The sequence below is a fragment of the Penicillium robsamsonii genome (genome assembly GCF_028829455.1).
Source record: "Penicillium robsamsonii strain IBT 29466 chromosome Unknown utg000008l_segment0_segment0, whole genome shotgun sequence".
In the NCBI taxonomy this organism is placed as follows: domain Eukaryota; kingdom Fungi; phylum Ascomycota; class Eurotiomycetes; order Eurotiales; family Aspergillaceae; genus Penicillium; species Penicillium robsamsonii.
In genome coordinates, this window is record NW_026643226.1 from 89,867 (window position 1) to 109,890 (window position 20,024).

At 49.1% G+C, this 20,024-nt stretch overlaps 9 protein-coding genes across 9 annotated transcripts; 6 read left to right on the plus strand and 3 right to left on the minus strand.

Moving 5' to 3' along the window:
* Positions 1-87: 87 nt before the first annotated feature.
* On the plus strand, positions 88-1,869 carry N7447_010814 (uncharacterized protein; the record flags this gene model as incomplete). The annotated part of the gene is made up of 3 exons (XM_057235076.1): positions 88-348; positions 409-1,158; positions 1,213-1,869. The coding sequence occupies 3 exons, from the start codon at positions 88-90 to the stop codon at positions 1,867-1,869; spliced, it is 1,668 nt and encodes a 555-aa protein (XP_057080394.1).
* A 223-nt stretch (positions 1,870-2,092) lies between these two features.
* On the minus strand, positions 2,093-3,110 carry N7447_010815 (uncharacterized protein; the record flags this gene model as incomplete). The annotated part of the gene is made up of 2 exons (XM_057235077.1): positions 2,093-2,539; positions 2,595-3,110. 2 exons carry the CDS (start codon positions 3,108-3,110, stop codon positions 2,093-2,095), a joined length of 963 nt encoding a protein of 320 aa, XP_057080395.1.
* A 1,294-nt stretch (positions 3,111-4,404) lies between these two features.
* N7447_010816 (putative MFS hexose transporter) lies at positions 4,405-6,401 on the plus strand (the record flags this gene model as incomplete). Its single annotated transcript, XM_057235078.1, has 9 exons — positions 4,405-4,571; positions 4,624-4,749; positions 4,798-4,901; positions 4,956-5,102; positions 5,152-5,262; positions 5,314-5,645; positions 5,697-5,799; positions 5,857-6,094; positions 6,149-6,401. 9 exons carry the CDS (start codon positions 4,405-4,407, stop codon positions 6,399-6,401), a joined length of 1,581 nt encoding a protein of 526 aa, XP_057080396.1.
* Positions 6,402-7,320: 919 nt separating this feature from the next.
* On the plus strand, positions 7,321-8,432 carry N7447_010817 (putative sexual development protein (LsdA); the record flags this gene model as incomplete). Its single annotated transcript, XM_057235079.1, has 2 exons — positions 7,321-7,668; positions 7,725-8,432. 2 exons carry the CDS (start codon positions 7,321-7,323, stop codon positions 8,430-8,432), a joined length of 1,056 nt encoding a protein of 351 aa, XP_057080397.1.
* Positions 8,433-8,725: 293 nt separating this feature from the next.
* On the minus strand, positions 8,726-10,062 carry N7447_010818 (polysaccharide lyase family 1 protein; the record flags this gene model as incomplete). The annotated part of the gene is made up of 4 exons (XM_057235080.1): positions 8,726-9,064; positions 9,153-9,483; positions 9,548-9,673; positions 9,728-10,062. 4 exons carry the CDS (start codon positions 10,060-10,062, stop codon positions 8,726-8,728), a joined length of 1,131 nt encoding a protein of 376 aa, XP_057080398.1.
* Positions 10,063-11,093: 1,031 nt separating this feature from the next.
* N7447_010819 (putative amidase) lies at positions 11,094-12,900 on the minus strand (the record flags this gene model as incomplete). The annotated part of the gene is made up of 2 exons (XM_057235081.1): positions 11,094-12,552; positions 12,605-12,900. The coding sequence occupies 2 exons, from the start codon at positions 12,898-12,900 to the stop codon at positions 11,094-11,096; spliced, it is 1,755 nt and encodes a 584-aa protein (XP_057080399.1).
* Positions 12,901-13,997: 1,097 nt separating this feature from the next.
* Positions 13,998-15,431, plus strand: N7447_010820 (uncharacterized protein; the record flags this gene model as incomplete). Its single annotated transcript, XM_057235082.1, has 3 exons — positions 13,998-14,216; positions 14,355-14,863; positions 14,921-15,431. The coding sequence occupies 3 exons, from the start codon at positions 13,998-14,000 to the stop codon at positions 15,429-15,431; spliced, it is 1,239 nt and encodes a 412-aa protein (XP_057080400.1).
* Positions 15,432-16,599: 1,168 nt separating this feature from the next.
* N7447_010821 (uncharacterized protein) lies at positions 16,600-17,631 on the plus strand (the record flags this gene model as incomplete). Its single annotated transcript, XM_057235083.1, has 3 exons — positions 16,600-16,965; positions 17,021-17,055; positions 17,109-17,631. The coding sequence occupies 3 exons, from the start codon at positions 16,600-16,602 to the stop codon at positions 17,629-17,631; spliced, it is 924 nt and encodes a 307-aa protein (XP_057080401.1).
* Positions 17,632-18,262: 631 nt separating this feature from the next.
* sdh2 (succinate dehydrogenase iron-sulfur protein subunit SDH2) lies at positions 18,263-19,207 on the plus strand (the record flags this gene model as incomplete). Its single annotated transcript, XM_057235084.1, has 3 exons — positions 18,263-18,605; positions 18,686-18,837; positions 18,887-19,207. 3 exons carry the CDS (start codon positions 18,263-18,265, stop codon positions 19,205-19,207), a joined length of 816 nt encoding a protein of 271 aa, XP_057080402.1.
* Between the last annotated feature and the right edge of the window lie 817 nt (positions 19,208-20,024).

Here is a 20,024-nt window from a genome sequence, read left to right on the forward strand (position 1 = left end):
TATTAGTGTCCCGATTCCCGTGAGGAACGAGAACCTAACGGCCAGTATATATATCGAGAAGCCTTTCGACAACCAGAATCAACGCAAATGGGACGCCATTCAATAGCCGAAGAAATTTACGATAATGAGTCTAAAATCAACTTCGGCGTACCGGACAGCGTCCGAAGCATGGACGGTGCGATGCACAACCCAGCACTGGGAAGCTCAATTCAACTATTCGAAAGAGAACCCTCACTCGAAGAACAGCAAAGAAGGTTCGAAGTGCGAGAATGGCTGGTCTTTATCTGTATCATTATCCTGGCGATGATGGATTCGTTTAATGCGACAATTTTGATCCCAGCCTTACCTGTATGTCACATACAACTCCTGAGTATCATTCTATAACAACTGACCAGAAACTCAATCCAGGACCTGGCAAACACATTTGCAAAGCCACTAGCAAGCACATTCTGGGTCAACACGGTATACCTCCTTTTCGGCGCAAGCAGTCAACTCTACTTCGCAATGATGAGCGAAGTCTTCAGCCACGGACCAGTATGGATCATCGCCGTAGTCGTCGCAACAATCGGTACAGGGATCTGCTGTGGCTCCATGAGTCTTGTGGAACTGATAATCGGCCGCATGATCCAGGGTATCGGGGGCGGCGGCGCAATGAGCCTGTGCTTCGTGATAATGACCGAGACGGCGCCTGAATCCATTCACTCGCGGTATTCATGCTATATCCTGCTTACGCGCATGTGTGGTGGCATCCTGGGTCCTATTATCGGAGGCTTGTTTGTTGATAATGCCAACTGGAGGTGGGCGTTTTATTTCAACTTCATTTTCTGCGCGCTTGGTTTGCTGGCTATTCCGTTTGCTGTGGATCTCCGCGCATTGAAACATATTCCGCTGCGCAAACTGCGCATTTTGGATTGGTCGGGTGCTACTTTGGCTTTTTTGGGTCTTGGGACTATCCTGGCTGGTCTTTCTTGGGGTGGGAGTTCGTATCGCTGGAGAGACTGGCAGACGATCGTGCCTCTTGTGGTGGGTGCTGTCATTCTTCTTGCACTTCTCTTTTGGGAGTCCAAGTGGGCGCTGCATCCGCAGTTTGGAAGGAGGGTATTTCGGTCGAGGGTGATGGCTATGACACATCTAGGGTGCTTTTTGCATGGCTTTGTGGTTAGTAGACTTTTCCTTTCTATTTGGTTTATGTTGACTGACATACCAGTCTAGGTCTTTGCTCATTTGCAATTCTTCCCTTTGTACTTCATGTCCACTCATTATATGTCTGCCACCTTGTCAGGTCTCACTCTGCTAGCCATGGTTGGAATTGCGATCGCGCCGGCCACCGTGGTTGGTATCATTCTCGCGAAAGAGCTAAGATGTACACAGTGGATCATCTCTAGTGGTTGGATCCTGACTTCCCTTGCCAGTGGATGCTCTATCCTTTTGGATAGCTCCACGCCGACCGTGGCGTGGGTATTTTTGTTGTTTACAGCAGGCCTTGGGCATGGTCTGTTGCTTGCGAGTTACAATGTTCGCATCCAGAATCTGCCCAGAGACGAGGATTGCTCCCTGTCGACTCTGCCAACAACCATGTCATATTACATGCGAGCTTGGGGTATGGCAGTGGCGGTCCCTGTTGGGGGAGTTGTGTTGTTGAACTTCTTCGGCAATGGATTTGCAAGTGTTGACCTGGATCGAGCCATAGTAAACTCTGCCAACGGATATCTCATTCTGATGAAGGATGTGAGTATGACAAGTGAACAGAGACAGGCGGTTACAATTGTTTCGGTCGGGGCATTTCAAGCGGTATGGGATCTCATCACGGGCGTGGCTATTCTTGGGGGTATTTCCTCTGGTTTCCTGTGGCGAAAGAAAATCATGTGAATAGTAAACGTGTCAGAGTTGAAGAACATTGGATTTACCACATTTGTCGCATCCCGGATGTCTCAAAGTAACACGGTCAGTTAGCCTGATAGAGTATAAGAAGGTTATTGTCAATGCAAAGGTAAGAAGCCAATAGATCTATTGAGCTTTGGTAAGAATATGTAGGATTTCAGGCTAAAGGCTAATTTGACCGGAATGAAACACGGCACCTCGGCTAAGGTAATCAGGCGGCTGGCATGGCTTGTCCGGTGATGTTCGCGAGTCTTTCTAGCTGACTCTCACTCGATCGGTTTCCCCTCAGCCTCTCCGGAAGAACGAACTCTCGCCTCCCCTTAATTTCCCAGCCAGACAACCTGTCTTTGCCAAGCATCTCTAGTGTCTTCTTCTCGACGAGGCTGTATTTGGAGGGATCATCCCGGTCAAACTTGAACGGCTGTTTCAAGGACACTGGTGGGTTGGTGATAACTCGTGGATGTCTCGAGCTGTTGACAGAAATCGAGTGACACATCAAAGGATGGAGAAGAACCACATCGCCCACTTTACCAGTCATCTGGTGGAATTCGCTGCAATTCTTCACAATATCAGAGAAAAAGGGCGTTCTCGTGGGGCTTCCAATAGGCTGTTGGCCACGGGGATACATATGTGGTGTCACGCCCTCGGGATGATTGTACTAGAGAACCGAGTTAGAAAGACAAAAAAGTGGAACAGAAGCCGTGGTCACAGACCAGATGCTGGGCAACATAATTCATTGCCTCCGGGCAGATCATAGTGCCACCGGCACGATCCTGGATATCGGTAAACAGTGGTATAACGAGCAGGCCCTGTTCGGGCGAATCAAGAAAATGGGTAAAGAAGTCGCCATCCACATGCCATCCCGGCAGATCAGCAGGATGGGGCCAAGTACCCTCGCTCTCGGGGGAGCCGAGATTTACGATCAATGCGTCGCTCCAAGTGGCCGATTCCGGTGCCACACGGTCTTCGCCCCCGAGAAGCTCACAGATGGCTGCCCATGCCTTAGGGGCGAAGGTCCTGACCGGCTCTTCCTTGGTGTCTCCCATGTGGGTAATTTCGGTAGTCCATGTTGACTTATCCGTTGGCGACATATTGAGTCTAGTCCACACATCCCCTGCCCACTCGTTTGCTTTCTCCCGGGAGAAACACTCCGGTAGACGCACGTACCCATATCTCATGAAATGATCAATTTGCTCTTGTGAGAGCTTGTAGTTTGGGTTAGCTGCCATTGTGTCCGAGTCTTCTAAAGGAGAGCTGCAGTATGAGCACATATCTAAAAAATGCATGTGGATACATAGCTCGTGCAAGAGTAGCAGTTACTTACTTGGGGAAGGCGGCTTGTGTTTTTGTGCAACTGCCGTCCCTTATTCTGCCGATAATTTGAATCTGACCAATGAGAAGCTGTTCCTCTCTCCTTAACTCGAGGCGGTCACTACACGACCTGAAGGAAGCGATGAATTCGGATATAAACACCCCTGTTTGATAATTGGATATATTTCCTCAAAAGAAGGCGTTTGCTTGGAGCTGAACAAGATTTGGTGCCAATAATTGCCTAATAAATGGCGTTACCGATATTGGTCTTCCGGCTAAAGAGTCAAGCTCAACCTGCCCTAGTGCCATTGCCCCGCAAATGAAGAATGCTCCCCAACTTTCCCCCAACTTCGCTGCGCGTCTTGGCATCACCACTCATACCACCTCATTTCCCGGCAGGTGGCGTCCAGGCTAATATGGTCACTCAATCCGGCACGGAGGGAGATTTGGACCCTGATCGTGCTTGACATACAGGAACCCCCCTAACACGAAACATTCAAAACCTTGATCACAAACAAACTCAAGCTAACACCTCAATGAACACGGAGGAATGTCAATCATGTGCGTTTTCCCTTCTCCAGGTTTATCAATTTGTGGGCCTCGGGCCGCCCAATCCACACGCTTGTGGGGAAAAATGGAATTCGTCTATCCAAAGTCGGGGTCCTAAAGAACACGCGGTGCTCAAGTAGGCGAGGGTAATTTTGAACCACGCGACTCGGCTGTTATGGCCCAGTCTGTAGCACTAATCACCAATGCACGCAGAGTGTGGAGCCTGCGGGATTAGCCTGGGCCTGATACCTAAAACCCGGGGATGAAACTTTTTTGCTCTGCTGGCAACCCCTATAGGACATGGTCAGTCTAACAGACCACCAATCTGGTTAGTTCGTGCATGAATAGGTATCTACTAGTCCCGGCACTGCATGAAGCCCGTCCAGGCGTTTTGGAAAACAATTTCTTTATTTTATTTTTTCCGTGTTTCAATCCAAAACCGTGAACTGTCGACTCATGTAGCTCGGCCAAGACATCAATTCCCACATTAGCCGGTTAATATGGAAGTTGAAATATCCTGAGATGGCAAATCTGAATTGTTTAAAACCACCGAGGAGCCCCCTATCTCCGCATTCCTCTGCTTTGTGTCGCAAACTCGGTGGACATCTCCACTTTGTACCTATATACTTCATACACTTTGTCTAAGCAGACTCTACAGACAACATGGGTATCGCTGTCGGAGCGTCGACTCTGAAGTCGGATTTGGACGCAACTCAGGCTGCAAGGCCTGAGTTGGAGAAGGTCAACTGGTGGCAAGAGCCTGGTCTGCGCAGGCTCTACTTCTGGGCTGCTGTGCTTTGTGTTGCTTCTGCTACTACTGGATACGATGGGTAAGCCTCAAAGCTTGTCGTTGAATATGTTTAGAACTGACACCTTGTGTAGAATGATGCTTAACACCTCCCAAAATTTGGATGCGTGGCAGGTGTACTTTGAGCATCCCAGTGGCGCCCAGCTGGGATTGATGAATGCAATTTACCAAATTGGTAGTCTTGCCAGTTTCCCTTTCGTGTAAGTTGTCCTGCACTAAATACAGCGGAAGCTCGCTGACTTGGATAGTCCCTTCATCGCTGATCGATGGGGTCGCAAGGTTCCCATCATGATTGGATGTGTCTTGATGATTGTCGGTGGCTTGCTCGGTGCATTCTGTACCAACTATGGAAGTAAGTTTGACTATTTCATACAATCGCGTTCTTACTTTTGCTAATTCTCTCTAGTGTATGTCGCCGGTCGTTTGCTGCTCGGATTCGGCAACAGTCTGGCGCAAATGGCATCCCCAGTCCTACTCACTGAAATCTGCCACCCTCAACACCGCGGAAAGGTTACTTCTATTTACAATTGCTTGTGGAATTTGGGCGCACTCCGTATGTATCCTTTCGATCAGTCTCCGGATGTTGTACTGACTGAATTTAGTTGTCGCATGGCTTGCATGGGGAACGATGTATATCCCCAACGATTGGTCATGGCGCAGTTTGACCATCCTCCAAATTCTCCCCGCTGTAATTCAGATCGTCTTCATTTACTGTAAGTTCCCATTTCCTTCTACTGGATCGTATCCACATTGACCATTGTTAGGGGTCCCCGAATCTCCCCGTTGGCTCGTCTCTAAGGAACGGTATGAGGACGCATTGGACATCCTCGCCTACTATCACGGAAATGGAGACAAGAACAACGCCACCGTTCAATTCGAGTACCGTGAGATTAAGGAAACTATCAGCTTGGAGATGCGCTTCCAGAAGAACAGCAGCTACTTGGACTTCTGCAAGACCAAGGGTAACCGTTACCGTTTGGCACTTCTGATTTCCCTGGGAATCATTTCCCAGTACAGTGGCAATGCCTTGTTCAGTAACTACACCAATTTGATCTACAACAGCATGGGTATCACCGAACAAACCAAGAAGATTCCCGTTCGTTTCCCCTTGCGATCTATCCCATGGCCCCTCACTGACATTTCATAGCTGAATGGCGGACAAACCCTACTCAGCCTGGTTGTCAGTGTTTCCAGTGCATTCTTTGTTGACCGAGTTGGACGCCGACCTCTTTTCCTACTTTCCACAGTCGGTACGTGCCAACATCATCCGCGATAAATTTACCGAGTTACTGACTTTCTCCTCTCAGGAATGGTTCTCATGTTCCTCGCGTGGACTGTCGTTTCCTCCGTCTTCGAAAAGACTGGGGATGTCGCAAAGACCGGCTACCCACAAGTCGTCTTTGTCTGGCTCTTCTCTGTGTTCTACGCCATTGCCTGGTCGGGTCTGCTCGTCGCCTACTCGCTCGAGATTCTGCCCTACCGCCTGCGCGCCAAGGGTGTTATGATTATGAACTTGACGGTGCAGGCATCTCTGGTTCTTGGAAAGTAAGTTGCCTTCTATATTCATTCCTGCTCATTGGACCAAACTGACCATCCTAGTTACACCAATCCAATTGCGTGGGAGAACCTTCCTCACCACTGGAACTTGTCGATGATCTACACGATTTGGATCTTCGTCGAGCTCTGCTTCGTCTACTTCTTCTACGTTGAGACCCGTGGTCCCACTCTTGAGGAACTGGCTAAGATCTTCGACGGTGAAGATGCTGATGTGGCTCATGTTGATCTCCAGCAGGTCGAGAAGGAGATTGCAATCACCGAGAAGGAGTCACCTGAGTATAGGGAACGTGCTTGATTGTTTGTCTGAATGTTCGTCGTTGTGAAAAGATATCCATTTGTCACTTATACTTGCTTGTTACTCAACTTGAATTAATTTGTTGATAATTTACTCGATTCTATGCTATAATATGATCTGGCATAGATATTAAAGATGTTTCGTGTCTCGCATCGGTTGGTCAAGCGGTCCACTGCTGATTGCCCAGAGATTCCGGTGTTCCTCGAGTCTCGACTTTTATGGGGAAACTGCCAATAGTTCGTTTGTGCCGTCGCCCTGGCACAATCTTGCAAAAAGCTGCCAACTGGTTGTAAGCGATTCAAAATCCCTCCTAGTCCACACACATTATATTTCTCCTTTCAGCCTGTTCTGTAGACCTACATGTTAGTATATATTCGTACATATTAGTACATTTCAATGATCACCATATCGGTTCATACCTGAAATGCATTGGATGCGCTTGTGGCATAGGAGTCGTTCTCAATCTTTTCATAATAGCTGAGCCGGTAATCGCAACAAGCCGGTTTATCTCGAGCTATGAACCCTAGAGACAGCATTAGTCCTCATATGTAGAGCGTAGATAGCTCTATATCTAAACCTTCACTTTAGCAGAAAGAGAACAGAAATCGAGCTTCATTTTCGATGGCTTGTTGGGGTGTACTGGATTTGAAGCATAGAAAACTGGTGTGAATGGAAGAAAGCCCAGTACTCATCAGCATAGACAGAATTATTTGTAGACGCACATGGAAACGCTGGGAGGAGATAGTTGAAGAGCAAAATTCCAAATGGACCAGGAAGTATACGGCTGCTCCTTCTGTTTATGAATTGCCATACTTCCTGGCTTCGTCTCTTCATCTTCCACTCTTTCATACATCATCAACTCTGCTATTGTAACCCATTGATACCATCCATCCTCATTCCAAACACTTTTCTTAACAATATGCACTTCCACATTGCCACCCTTCTGGGCGTGGCCCACTTGACTTTTGCTGCTCCGTTTCTGAGTGTGTCGACTCACCCTCTTCCGGGTGGAATGCCTAATCCAAGTCCCAGTGAGCTGGAGATGATTGAGCTAAATGCGCATGGAACTCTGCCAAATGGACCTGCTCCTGCTGGTATCAGCGAAGGAGGAATCGTTAACCTCAAGCTTATCGCATTCAACGAACTATTTGAAATTGCCTTTTTCGATCAACTGATCACAAATATCACCGACAACATCTTGGGGTATCGCTTCTCTGATAAAAACGATTACAACTTTGTGCTGAATAGCTTGAAGGTGATTCTGGCGGTATGATATGATATTCCCCCCAGTGTCGCGCGGTGATATTTACTAATTTGATATAGCAAGAGGAGATCCATGCCCTAGACGCCAACAACGCCTTGGCCCGTGTTGGAGTTGACCCAATCGAGCCTTGTCGCTATACCTTCCCCGTCCATGACTTTGATGCGGCCATTATGCTCGCCACTACCTTCACAGATGTAGTGTTGGGAACCCTGCAGGACGTTGTGGAGAGATTTGCTGTCGGTGGTGACATCGGACTCGCACGCGCAATTTCCTCCGTCATTGGCCAGGAGGGAGAACAGCAGGGCTGGTTCCGTGTCATGCAGGGCAAATTCCCTAGTGAACTGCCTTTCTTGACCACCAGTGATCTCAACATTGCCTTCACTGCCATCGAGACGTTCGTCGTGCCTGGCACTTGTCCCAACATTGACTCCATTCCGCTCAAAATCTTCCCACCTCTCAATGTTATCAAAGGCCCGACCGCGGAGACCGGACACATCAAGGTTTCCTTTGACGATAGCGAGGAGATTGATGACGGTATACTGTGGCTCGCCTATATCAACCAACAGAATCTGCCGATGGTGGAACCACTACATGTTGTCTCAAAGGAAAATGGCACCATTATTGCAAAAGCTCTGTTCCCCTATGATGCATATGAGATGAACGGGTTGACCATCGCTGCAGTGACTGCCACGAAAGGACCATTTCTTAATGCACACGGTGTGGCAAAGGAAACTCTCGCCGGACCTGGCCTTTTTGTCATCGACTAATTGAACCATATCCTCGCCTACCTCGAGCAGATTACTCGCGACATACGCACATCACTATCATTATCAGCCCTATGACTTGAGCACAACTTGTACATCCATCAACTTGAACTAGTTCTAGTTCTAGTTTATTATTCTTGTCAATATATAAATGTTGGAAGCTTATGACTTTCTCAACAAGAATACCAGTGGATCACATAGGAACCGTATAAGCTTAAATGACAGACAATTCTCAACTACAACTCCCATCCCCAGGAGTACCATTCCCAGAAGTATTATATCATACCAACTCCACCTCAAAGCTTACCCTGTCCAGCATTAGCATTAACACTGGCAACAACAGAAGTATAAGCCGCCGCAGAGGCAATATTCTTCCCAGCGAAGTTAGCCAAGAATCCAGTATCGGCCTTGCTGAACGATCCAGACGATCCAAACCCGTTAGTCTGACACGCGCGGCCGAGATGAGTGCTGCAAACAGCATTGGTGTTGGTATCCGGGGATGTAAACAACTGTCCAGAAATAGGAGTCTCAACAACAGCAGCAATGTTCTGGAACACATTGCCCTCAGCGAGGACGTATCCGCCAGCACCGATCTCGAAGGCGTGGCCGACGTTCTGGTACCAGTAGTTGTTGACCTGGTGTGTGTGTTAATTTGTTTTCTTGAAATTCCAAAGGAATTTGATCCAGAGACAGAGAAGGGGAGGAAGGGGGGGGACTACTCACAGCATGCAAAAGGGTATTTCCCTGCACCTTAGGGGCACGTCCACTGGTGTGGAAAATGTAGTTACCCTTCATGGTAACGAGGTCACTAGATCCATCGAGGTAAACACCCCAGTAGTGGTAGCCGTTGCAGGTAGCGGAGTAGGTGCTCGTGCCGTCGATGACGCTGTTGGAGATTGTCACGCGCTTAGAGGCCTCGGTGCCGAGAACGATGTGTTGGCGCGAGATGCGGGCGGTTGTGACGTGATCGATCCAGACCATGTCGGCGTTGTTAATGGTGATTGCATCACCGCCCCAGACGTATTTGGGGTTGATGTCGGTGATGGCGACGTTCCTGTTAGACATTAGCTGGGGTTTGGGCTTTGGGTTGTGTATGGTATTGGCATGTTGTTTCTTACTGGATGATGACGTTGTTCGCACCGCTGACGATTCGAAGACCCTTGCCCTTGATAACACCCTTGTTGCCGGAGCCGACGATAGACTTGTTGGATTTGACAGTTATGCCGAGGGTGCCGGCGTTGTCACTAGGAGGGTCAATCAATATGGAGGAAGAGATTTGGTTTAGAGGTTATACGTACTAGCTGACAGAGGCGGAGGGTGCATTCGGCTCGTAGTTGTGGCACCAGTTGTTTTGGTTGATAGCAAGCTGGCAACCAGCAGCAGTACCCCAAGGCGCGCAACCAGTGCCGGTGGTAGTTCCCTCGGTGCCGGTGAAGTCGAAGGTCTTGGACAGGATGATCACGCGCGGTGAAGAGTCACCCAGGTACGAGACTAGCTCGGCTGTGGTGCTAGGGTAGACAGGGGTGGCAGAGCCACCGCCAGTGACGCCCTTGGCGAAACCCTCTGCTGCGCCGGTAACACCGGCGGCAGCGGCTCGCACGGCGAGTGCTGCGATGATGGCTGCGATCTTCATGGTGCAGTTTCAGGGAAGTTGGTCTGGTTGGGATGAACTGAAGAAAACATGGGCGTGGAGGTGATCTTATATAGAAATAAGCACTCGAATAGAGATAGTTCCGAGCTAAGACAAGCATGTTTGAGAATATGGGCAATCTCCGGTTCGGTGAAGATATTGACCCGCCGGATAAAGAACGACGCCATATCTAGGCTCGGGTTTAGCATGAAAACGTGAGTCCCAAGTCTTACTTTGGGTTTTTCACGATCCACAATTTTGCGGAGAAAAATCGCCATATGCAGGGGTGCATTTGGGGAAAAGTCCGGCGGAAGAATTGCAGGCGCGTGCCGTGGATGATAGACACACCAATAGGGTGTCTCTTTGGATAATTCGTATACCAAGTCCTCCGTGAAGCGTGCAAATCAATTCCAGGAATTAGAGTTGAGTGTAAATCAATCCAGCCCTAAAGGATCGGCTCCGGTGTCTGAAGATGTTTCACATCTGGGATGTTCCCCACGTGTGTGTCTGCATAAAGTAAGCTTAGCTTCGTAATCGGACTCTTTACTCGGATGAGGATGGTCTCCGAGGTCCAGTCTGTGCTCCTTTTCGCATGGTATGGTCTGTGTTCGATTTTATGGGCTTACTCCTGTCCCCTTGAGTAGTCAAGAGGGGTCAGGTGTGAGGTTTGGGAACAAGAATTTCTCCGTCTTGGCGAACAAGTGATTTTCTGTCGATCTTTGAACGGGGAGTTTGTGATTGCATGAATCGTTTAAATCTACCTGAAGATCATGAGGTCCACCAGAGCTGTCAGATGGGATCCACTGGAAGCTCTTCTGTTCGAACTAATTTCGGCGATTTGCTGGAGAAATTTAAAATATAGTGCTTCATCTATATGCCTTGTGGGGGGGGAAAAAAAGAAAAGGGATGGCTATAAATGAATTCTATCCATTAAAAATGCGTAGTCTATATAATGATGGGTGATATACAACAAGAAGCAAAAATGATCACACAGCTGTACATAACCATAGTCAAAGAGAATCCACTCCGATATCCTAGAAGGCGACGGGCAGAGGACGCTCCAGGTAGCCACGCCATTGAGGGAGTGCGCGGTCGCCCTTGGCGCCTTGGTTCTTCTTCAAGTCCTCAATAGCACTGGCGTACTTGATCAAGGTGGGCTCGGAGAAAGCAGTGTTCATGATAGCAAGGCCAAAGGGCATGCCAGAGACATCGCTAACACCAGCAGGCAGAGTGATAACGGGGTATCCGGCCTGGGCAGCGATCTGAATGCTCTGAGCGACATCGGGGGGCACAAGGAGACCATCGAGAGCAACATTGCCCTGCTTGAGAGCGGCATCGATACCTTCCTCGCGGGTGGTGCGCTGGCAGAATTCCAGAGCCTGGAAGTAGGTCTTGTCCATGCGACCCTTGGACTCGAGGGAAGCAACGAGACCGTCCTGGCCAGAGCCGAAGGCAGGGTGGATACCGGGGAGACCGCCCTCGGAGCCGTAGTTATCGATGTTGTACTGGACGAGATCCTCGACGGAGCGGACGTTGGTGTTCTCGACCTCGGAGAGGTAGTCGCGCAGGTTGTTGTAGAAGTCGACCTTGATGTAGGAGTATGAGGACTCGTTGGCATAGCCGCGGGTGGTACCGTAGTCCCAGTTCCAGCCATCGGGTGAGACAATCTCCTTGTAGTGAGGCAGCTCGGTACCGTTGATGACTGTGGCACCGGCAGACTTGATCAGCTCGACCAGCTCGAGGAGCTGAGCGATTTGGTCCGAGTCACCGAGAGCCCAGAAGGACTCCCAGGGGATACCGAAGACGGCGCCCTTCAAAGCGGTCTGGTTGGTCAGGAACTGGGCGTAGCCACCGACGGGGGTGAGACCCTCCTGGGCGGAGGTGTAGTTGTCACGGGAGTCAATGCCGTAGATGGCATCAAGGGCGTAAACGGCATCACGGACGGTCTTGCCGAAGGTGCCGACGGTGTCCTGGTGGGCGGACTCGGGGATGACACCGGCACGGGAGGTCAGACCAACAGTGGGCTTGATGCCAACAATGGAGTTGCGCTGAGCAGGGTTGATAACACTGCCATCGGTCTCGGTTCCAAGAGCAATGGGAACCAGGTTAGCGCCGACAGCGACACCAGAGCCAGTGCTGCTGCCACCGGGGTTTACGGTGAAGTTATAAGCACTGCGGCATTGACCACCACGGGCACTGAAGCCTTCGGAGTAGTTGTTGGAGCGCATGTCGGCCCACTCGCTCAGAGCAGCCTTGCCGAGAAGCAGAGCACCGGCCTTGCGCATGCCGTGGACGACGTATGAATCACGGGGCACGACGTTACCGAGTAGGGCCCAGCTGCCGGCAGTGGTCTCCATACGATCTTTACTAGCGATGTTGTCCTTGACAATGAAGGGGATACCATGGAGAGGACCACGAACAGTGCCATTAGCACGCTCAGAGTCGAGCTTCTGAGCAATAGAGAAAGCATCCGGGTTCACTTGCAGAATAGCGCTAGCAGGACTGTTGGTCAACAATTCTATGACAGGGATTAAACATAACATACTTCAAGTAAGGCTGGGTTTGGTGGACACGGTCCATGTAGCACTCCAGCAACTGGACCCCGGTAAAAGTGCCAAGCTCCAGCTGGGCCTGGATCTGGTCAATAGTAGCCTCCTCCAGCTGGAAACCATGACAGGGGCGCATAGGGAACTGCGAAGCACCCTCACCACCCAGGCGAGGGAAGTCATAGAGGTAGGGATCGGTGAGGATCTGAGAGTCGACCAAGCTGTCGGACTCCTGAGCCACAACGGAGCTCACCAAGGCGAGACCGCTCACCAATGTCTGAATTAAAGGTGCCATTATGGGAATTAGATTGCAAAACCCCGCCAACAAACCATGGGGGAGTTCGTGTTGTTATACTCCTCACGTGGGTCCGGCACACCATTGCGTGACTAATCAGCGATAAACCCGCATCGAGGACATTTTTACTGTTTTCATATTTCTCAATTCCTTTTTACATCTAATTTTTTTTTTTTCTAATTGTGTCTGCTTTGATTGACATTTCTATTCGCTTTAATCCCATTCAGCCCACTGTTTCCGCTGTACTATTGGGAATTGTGGCGTTCAGCAAGAACCTTTGAAAAAATGGTTCAAAATGACCGAAATGGTCATTTAATCTAATCTTATTATTAATTAATCTATATCTTACCGAACCAAGGCACCTGGCCTAAAATTGCATGTTACTGGACCTGAAGAGTCCGCCGACCCCATCTCGTACCAGCGATGACCTACTGGACATGTTTTGATTGGCGGTCTTGCCGAAGGGCCCCATTTGTGCCAAAGATTTCTACCCAGCTCGGCTTAGCTCGGCCATTACGCGATAGACTTTGATATTAGAGAGGTTTAATATAGCGACGGGGCCTATCAAAGCCCAGGATTATGTGGAAAAACTAGCCGCTTGAGGTCAAGTCGCGTACTAAGCAATTTTCGCCTGGAAAAAGCATGTGGCATTAGCTCTGTAGACTTGGGGCTCTTAATTTACTAATTTACTGTCAATTCTGACAGATGACAGATAACAGCTTTTTAACAAATGAAGTAGGTGTCCCGAGGTCGTATACTCAGGTTAAGCTCATGATTACAGTAATTCCTTTGAAAGTTCTCTTAACCGGAATGTTAAAATGTAAAGAGAGTTTGCATCAGATCCACAGGATTTCGATTGTCTGATCCTATGGCTCCAGAAGGTGTGTTTGGTACGAAGACCCCGTTGGCCACTGGGCATCGGGACTCCTTGGGAATTATGTATTGAAAGTACCCGCTTTCCATTGTCCCCAAATTGTTTGCCATGGTTCCTTGGGATATAGTGAGCCTTGTCCCACCTGTCGGATACCGTCATTATTCCCTTGTAATGTTTTTGACACTTCATCTTTCCCATTTCTGATCATGGTTTGAATCTGGTTATGCTTATACCCGACGACATCCTTGCTGCACATGCAGCAGGGAGAATCCCGAGCAATGTCACTCTCGACTACCTCGCAGAGTCCCGCGATAGCCCCGCCATTGTGGGAATCATTTTCATGATATGCTTCACTGGCCTGTTGATGATTGTACGATTATATGCCCGGGCATTCATTGTGAAGAAGATTGGGTTGGACGATGCACTAGCAATTATAACTTTGGTAAGATCATCCACTTTCCACCCCAGATCTGCACTAAATATGCATGGCCATGCATGGTGGCTCGATTGTCATGCACGACAGAATTGGCTAGAAATAGTTACCAAAAAGCATAGTATCTAACAATGTCTCTCATTGCAGGTATTTTACATTACCTTTGTCGTCCTCTCCATCATCTTGATCAACTTAGGAAGTGGTCGCCACATCGAATACATCCAATATGTGCTATCACCTGACACCGTCCGCGACACCGAAGTCTTAGACTTCGTCGCCCACATTCTCTACACAACGGCTCTATTCCTCTGCCGTCTCTCCGGTCTAGCCTTTTACTACCGGCTCACAGCTCGCTCAACAAAACTGCACCTGAGCATTATCATCGCGGCACCCCTCCTTCTCGCCGCCTACCTACCCCAGCTCTTGCTCTTGATCTTCCACTGCCAACCGGTAACAGGGTTGTGGCCCTACGAGTGGCAAGTCGAGCCAAAGACCTACAAATGTCTCTCATGGGGACTCGTATACTCGGTGAACTCGGGGCTATCGCTCGCATGCGATCTGCTGATGTTCGCGATCCCAGCCGCACTCATCAAGGGACTGCACGTCTCCTTACAAAAGAAGATCAAGCTATCGCTTGTGATGTTCCCCGGTGTCCTGTGAGTAACCCCCTTTCCTCTCCTTCAATTCTCAAACAAGCTCCTAACACCACACAGCGTAATCGTGATCTCCGTAGTCCGCGTCTGGCTCGTAGCAGTGGGCCAATGGGATTCCGACGGCAGCTGGGCCTATAATCCAATGATGTGCGTCGAAAACGCCGAGATCGCCGCAACCCTAGTCGCGCTCTCCGTACCAGCGCTGAAACCCGTCTTCGGGAGCCTGTTTGCGCACCTGACCGAGTACACTTCCAGCCACACGCGCACACGCTCGACAAAACTGCACAGTCTAGGCCATACCAAGACTATGGGCAGTGGTGCGGTCTCCAACAATCGGGATAGCAAGCGTCTCATTAACTGGTCTAAGATTGGGAATGATGATTATGAGATGATGCCTTCCGAGGTCTCGGTTTCGAGAGATATTAGTGGATCGAGCGGAAGTGGTCGCAGTAGGGAGGAGAAGAGGAAGCATGGTTCGAGGAGTCCCGGGATTCGGGTTACGAATGAAGTTAATATCAGTCGTGAGGAGGAGAGAGTTAGTGTTGATAAGCCCGGGTCCAGGGAGAGTTAGAAGGATTTTTTCTTTGTTCTAATAGATATATATAGATATAGATAGATATAGATATAGACTACGTATATGATGTTAAAAATCTTTCTTCGCTATGATATCCTACCCGCCCTCTATATATGTCGTCGACTGCCTTTTCTTTCTTTTCTAGTGAGACCTCCCTCTATCAACAGACACGCCGTATGAACAACATGTTCATCCAGTCCTTTGTTGCCATGGCTTTAGAGAGTTAGGCATGAAACGAATACTTGAATCATTATAAACAACCCTGGGGTTTTTCCTGGTTGAAAAGATATCTCGATATTTGGATGTGAGAGAATCAAGCGCTCCAGGTTCGGCGAGTTTATCGAATTAACCAACAAGCTTGCGGATCACAAGATTAATCTGTTGAAACATCAGGTGTAAGACAAGCTGACGAAAAAAACGCAAGCCTCCTCTGATAAAACCCCCTCCGGTGCAGGTACAGTGCAAATGTGTGATAGGTAACGTGATAAACGAAAGGGGTTCTTCGTGGCTTGGTTTTCGCAAATAGATGAGTTAGTAATTTGTTTGGGGGCCATTGGAGGTGTTCAATAGTGCGGCGCTTAGGTTGTTAGTGAGACATGAAACGGTATTTTCTCGGGTTTAGTCATTATTCGGGGCTTAAAAAATGTCTTAGAGTTACTCCGTAATGTGGGGAGGCACTAGATGTCCAATGAGTTTGGGGTGGATATAAAATTGCATTGGAAGCGCCTCGGTCTTCGGCTTCTCCAAGCCATAGTCTAAAAGAGAGTTCCTAGTGATCCTACAGTGCCGGATTCCGAGATCAAGCTTAATAAATGTTGTTAGGTTAGAATTCACATGAAGATCAGACCGGTTGGCTTCGTGGCAAAATGTGATGGCCCCCAAGACTAACCAACGCCAATGCTAGCCCCAAGTGCAACGCTGTCATTTAAATGCATCAGCCAACCACTTTAGGCTGTAACTAACTAGTTCAAGCTGATTATCAATTCTTTGCTTACCAATATGATCAAATAATCGAGACCGGTTCTTATACGAGGCTGGTGACAATGAACAAATATCATGCAATGAACGTTTGATCTATAAAAGCGCAAGAAGACTCGGTGTTCTACGGAATAAGACACATACTTCACTACATTCTTGACTTGTGCCAGTGATCCTTAGTCAAAAGATGACACTCAAATACCTTATTACAGGAGCGACTGGAGGCCTCGGTGCCGGGGTCCTATCCTACCTTGTTGCGAATCTCCCATCATCAGCATATGCCGCAGCGTCCTCGAAAGAGGAGAATCGCAAACAATTCGAAGACCGAGGGATCGCATTCCGATTGGCAAGCTATGACGACCCCCAGACATTAGAGACCGCATTCGAAGACGTGGAGAATATCTTCTTCGTTAGCACAAGCACCTTCGACATCGAGAAGCGACGCAAGCAACACGAAAACTTTGTGGTTGCAGCGAAGAAGATGAACGTGAAACACGCAAGTCATCAATCTCCCCTCACAACCACCCCATCTAACATGGAAACCGCAGTTATGGTATACATCTCTGGCATTCGGCGGATACAGTTCCGATTCTAAGGCTGCTGTCCAGCAAGGCCATCTGATGACAGAGAAAATGATGAAAGAGTAAGTCAAGCCCCGATCGTGACAATCTAGCCAGCCCCACTAACATCAACCAGAGCCGATATCAACTTCACCTCCATCCGTGAGGGTCTTTACACAGACGCCTTCCCGGTCTTCATGGGCTGGTATCCAAGCACATCGACCGTCTACCTCCCCTCCGACGGACCGATTGCCTTTACACTGCGGTCGGAACTAAGCGAGGCAAATGCGCGACTGATGATTCGGGGTGGACACGATCGAGAGACCGTACTGCTCACTGCGCAGCAGACTATCACATTCTCTGAGATCGTGGATCTGATCAACGAGACGACTGGCCGAAACGTTCGGTTCGAGCTTGTCTCATCGGAAGAGTTTGTGCGGTTGAAATCGGCTACCGACGAGGGCGGAAAGGGAGAAGGGTTCTTCCAGGCGCTGCTATCCTGGTACGAGAGTATTTCAAAGGGGGAGACATGCACGATTGATCCGCTCATGGCGGACTTGCTGGACCGGCAACCCGTGCCGCCGCGTGAAGCTATTCGGGCTTTGTTGACGGAGAATCGGGACTATGAATGGCATCAGAACTATGTTAATCGCAATTAGTTGGTCACTTGGGAAGTGGTTTGCTGTAATAATTGCATAATAATGTTGATGTGACAATGTGGCAGTTTCCAAAGGCATGTGAGTCGGCCGGAGTAGCCGTTATCCAGTCTCGGCAACCAGATCGGGAGTGGCCTTGGAGCCTGAGGCACCAATTTTGTGGGTTTTGACTGGGGAATCACTCCAAAGCTGATCGAAGAGGTTGGAGTAGATAAGATGGGAAAATTGATATATTTTAACAATCTTATCATACCGATATTTCCAATTGACTAATTTTCAACATATATTACCTATAGCTATGTGAGCGTAGTATCGGCAGTAGATTCAAGTCACCGCCGTGTCCGCCCGAGGCTTGTAAACACCCTCACTCTGATTGGTCGGGACCCGCTGATGTCAGCATCTACACACCCGACCCGTCAAACCCGAGGTTACTAGCGAAGAGACTCCTTGGACTTCATTTTACTGTTGAGGATCTCTGTTGGACCGTGAATCTCGACTTCGTCGTCGCTACGTTCACACTTTTGAAATCTCTCCCCTCTTCTTGTGTCCTTCTGCTGTCAATCCCACTTTCTCCACCCTCTCCACCATTTCTTCCTTTTCGCCTCGGTGTTTTTCACATTTCCGATCACCCGTCATGGCCTCCCTCCGTACCACTTCGCGATTGTTCGCGGCGTCGCGGCCGATGTTCCGCCCTGCCTTCGCTCGCACCTATGCGACCGTCGAGCCTACTCCCTCCGAGCAGCCCAAGATGAAGACCTTCAAGGTCTACCGCTGGAACCCGGACACACCCAGCGAGAAGCCCCAGATGCAGTCTTACGACCTCGACCTGAACAAGACCGGACCCATGATGCTCGATGCGCTCATCCGGATAAAGAACGAACTCGACCCTACCCTGACTTTCCGGAGATCTTGCCGTGAGGGTATCTGCGGTTCTTGCGCGATGAACATCGATGGTGTTAACACTCTTGCCTGCTTGTGTATGTACCCAGACCCGTACATACGCTTTCTCGAAGCATCCGACAGCTCCCGACTGAATGCTAATCCTTCATCCGTATAGGTCGCATTCCCACCGATACCAAGTCCGAGTCTCGCATCTACCCTTTGCCTCACACTTACGTCGTCAAGGACTTGGTCCCTGATATGACCCACTTCTACAAGCAATACAAGTCGATCAAGCCATATCTCCAGCGCGACACCCCCACCGAGGACGTGAGTTATCTTATATACCAGCATCACCTATAAATCTAACAACTGTCAGGGTCTCGAATTCCGCCAATCCCCCGAGGACCGCAAGAAGCTCGACGGTCTCTACGAATGCATTCTGTGCGCCTGCTGCTCAACCTCCTGCCCATCCTACTGGTGGAACAGCGAGGAGTACCTCGGACCTGCTATCCTGCTCCAGTCCTTCCGTTGGTTGGCTGATTCCCGTGACGAGAAGACCGCCGAGCGCAAGGCTGCTCTCGACAACAGCATGAGTGTCTACCGTTGCCACACCATTCTCAACTGCACACGGACTTGCCCCAAGGGCCTGAACCCAGGTCGTGCCATTGCCGAGATCAAGAAGATGTTGGCCGTCTAGATTTGTGGATATAAAACGGAGTACCGCGGAATTTTCTTTTTCTGTCCAATGCCTTTCCAGTCGTCTTTCCTCTGTTTCTCTATTTCCTATTTTCGTTTTACTTTTTTTTCCGACTATTCCACGGATGTTTCTATAGGTGTAAATTGTGGACCTTTGTTTCTTACAGGAATGCATTGGTAGTCCATTCGGCTGATGATAGCGCAACCTATACCTTTGTATTGTATCAATCTATCAATGTCGTCGTCTGATATTTCCTTGTAAATTCTTATACAACAATCTGCAAGTATATATTTGATCAACACTATAACTATTTCCCTCATAACAGATGTTAAGCGAATCCTCAATACACTTATCCCTGTATGGGCTAGGCTTACTCGGCTATGCCCACACTAAGACCACTACCACGCTAACAACCCCATTTTCTCCACAAATCATGATGGCGACATGAGCGACACTCAATTGGGCTGTTAGCACAGTTGGTAGTGCGCCCGCTTCGCATTATGCGAGCGTGCGGGAGGTCCTGGTTTCGATTACCAGATAGTCCATTGTCTCTAACTTTCTTTTTGGATAAGTCTTGTACAATTGTTCTTTGTTTTTTGCTTTGTCCTCTTGTTGGCTGCAGATAAAAGCGGGCTGTGAAATCCAACACCCCAATACCAGGATATCCATTGGCCACTCGAATGATGGACTCACATGGAGGGTGGGTATATCTGCCATACATGCTGTACCCCGTCATCTACATATCCCATCACATCCATTCAAACCCAGGGAGTGACCCATTGTTCCCGGGCTCAAGGCCAAAGAGGAGTGTGCTCGA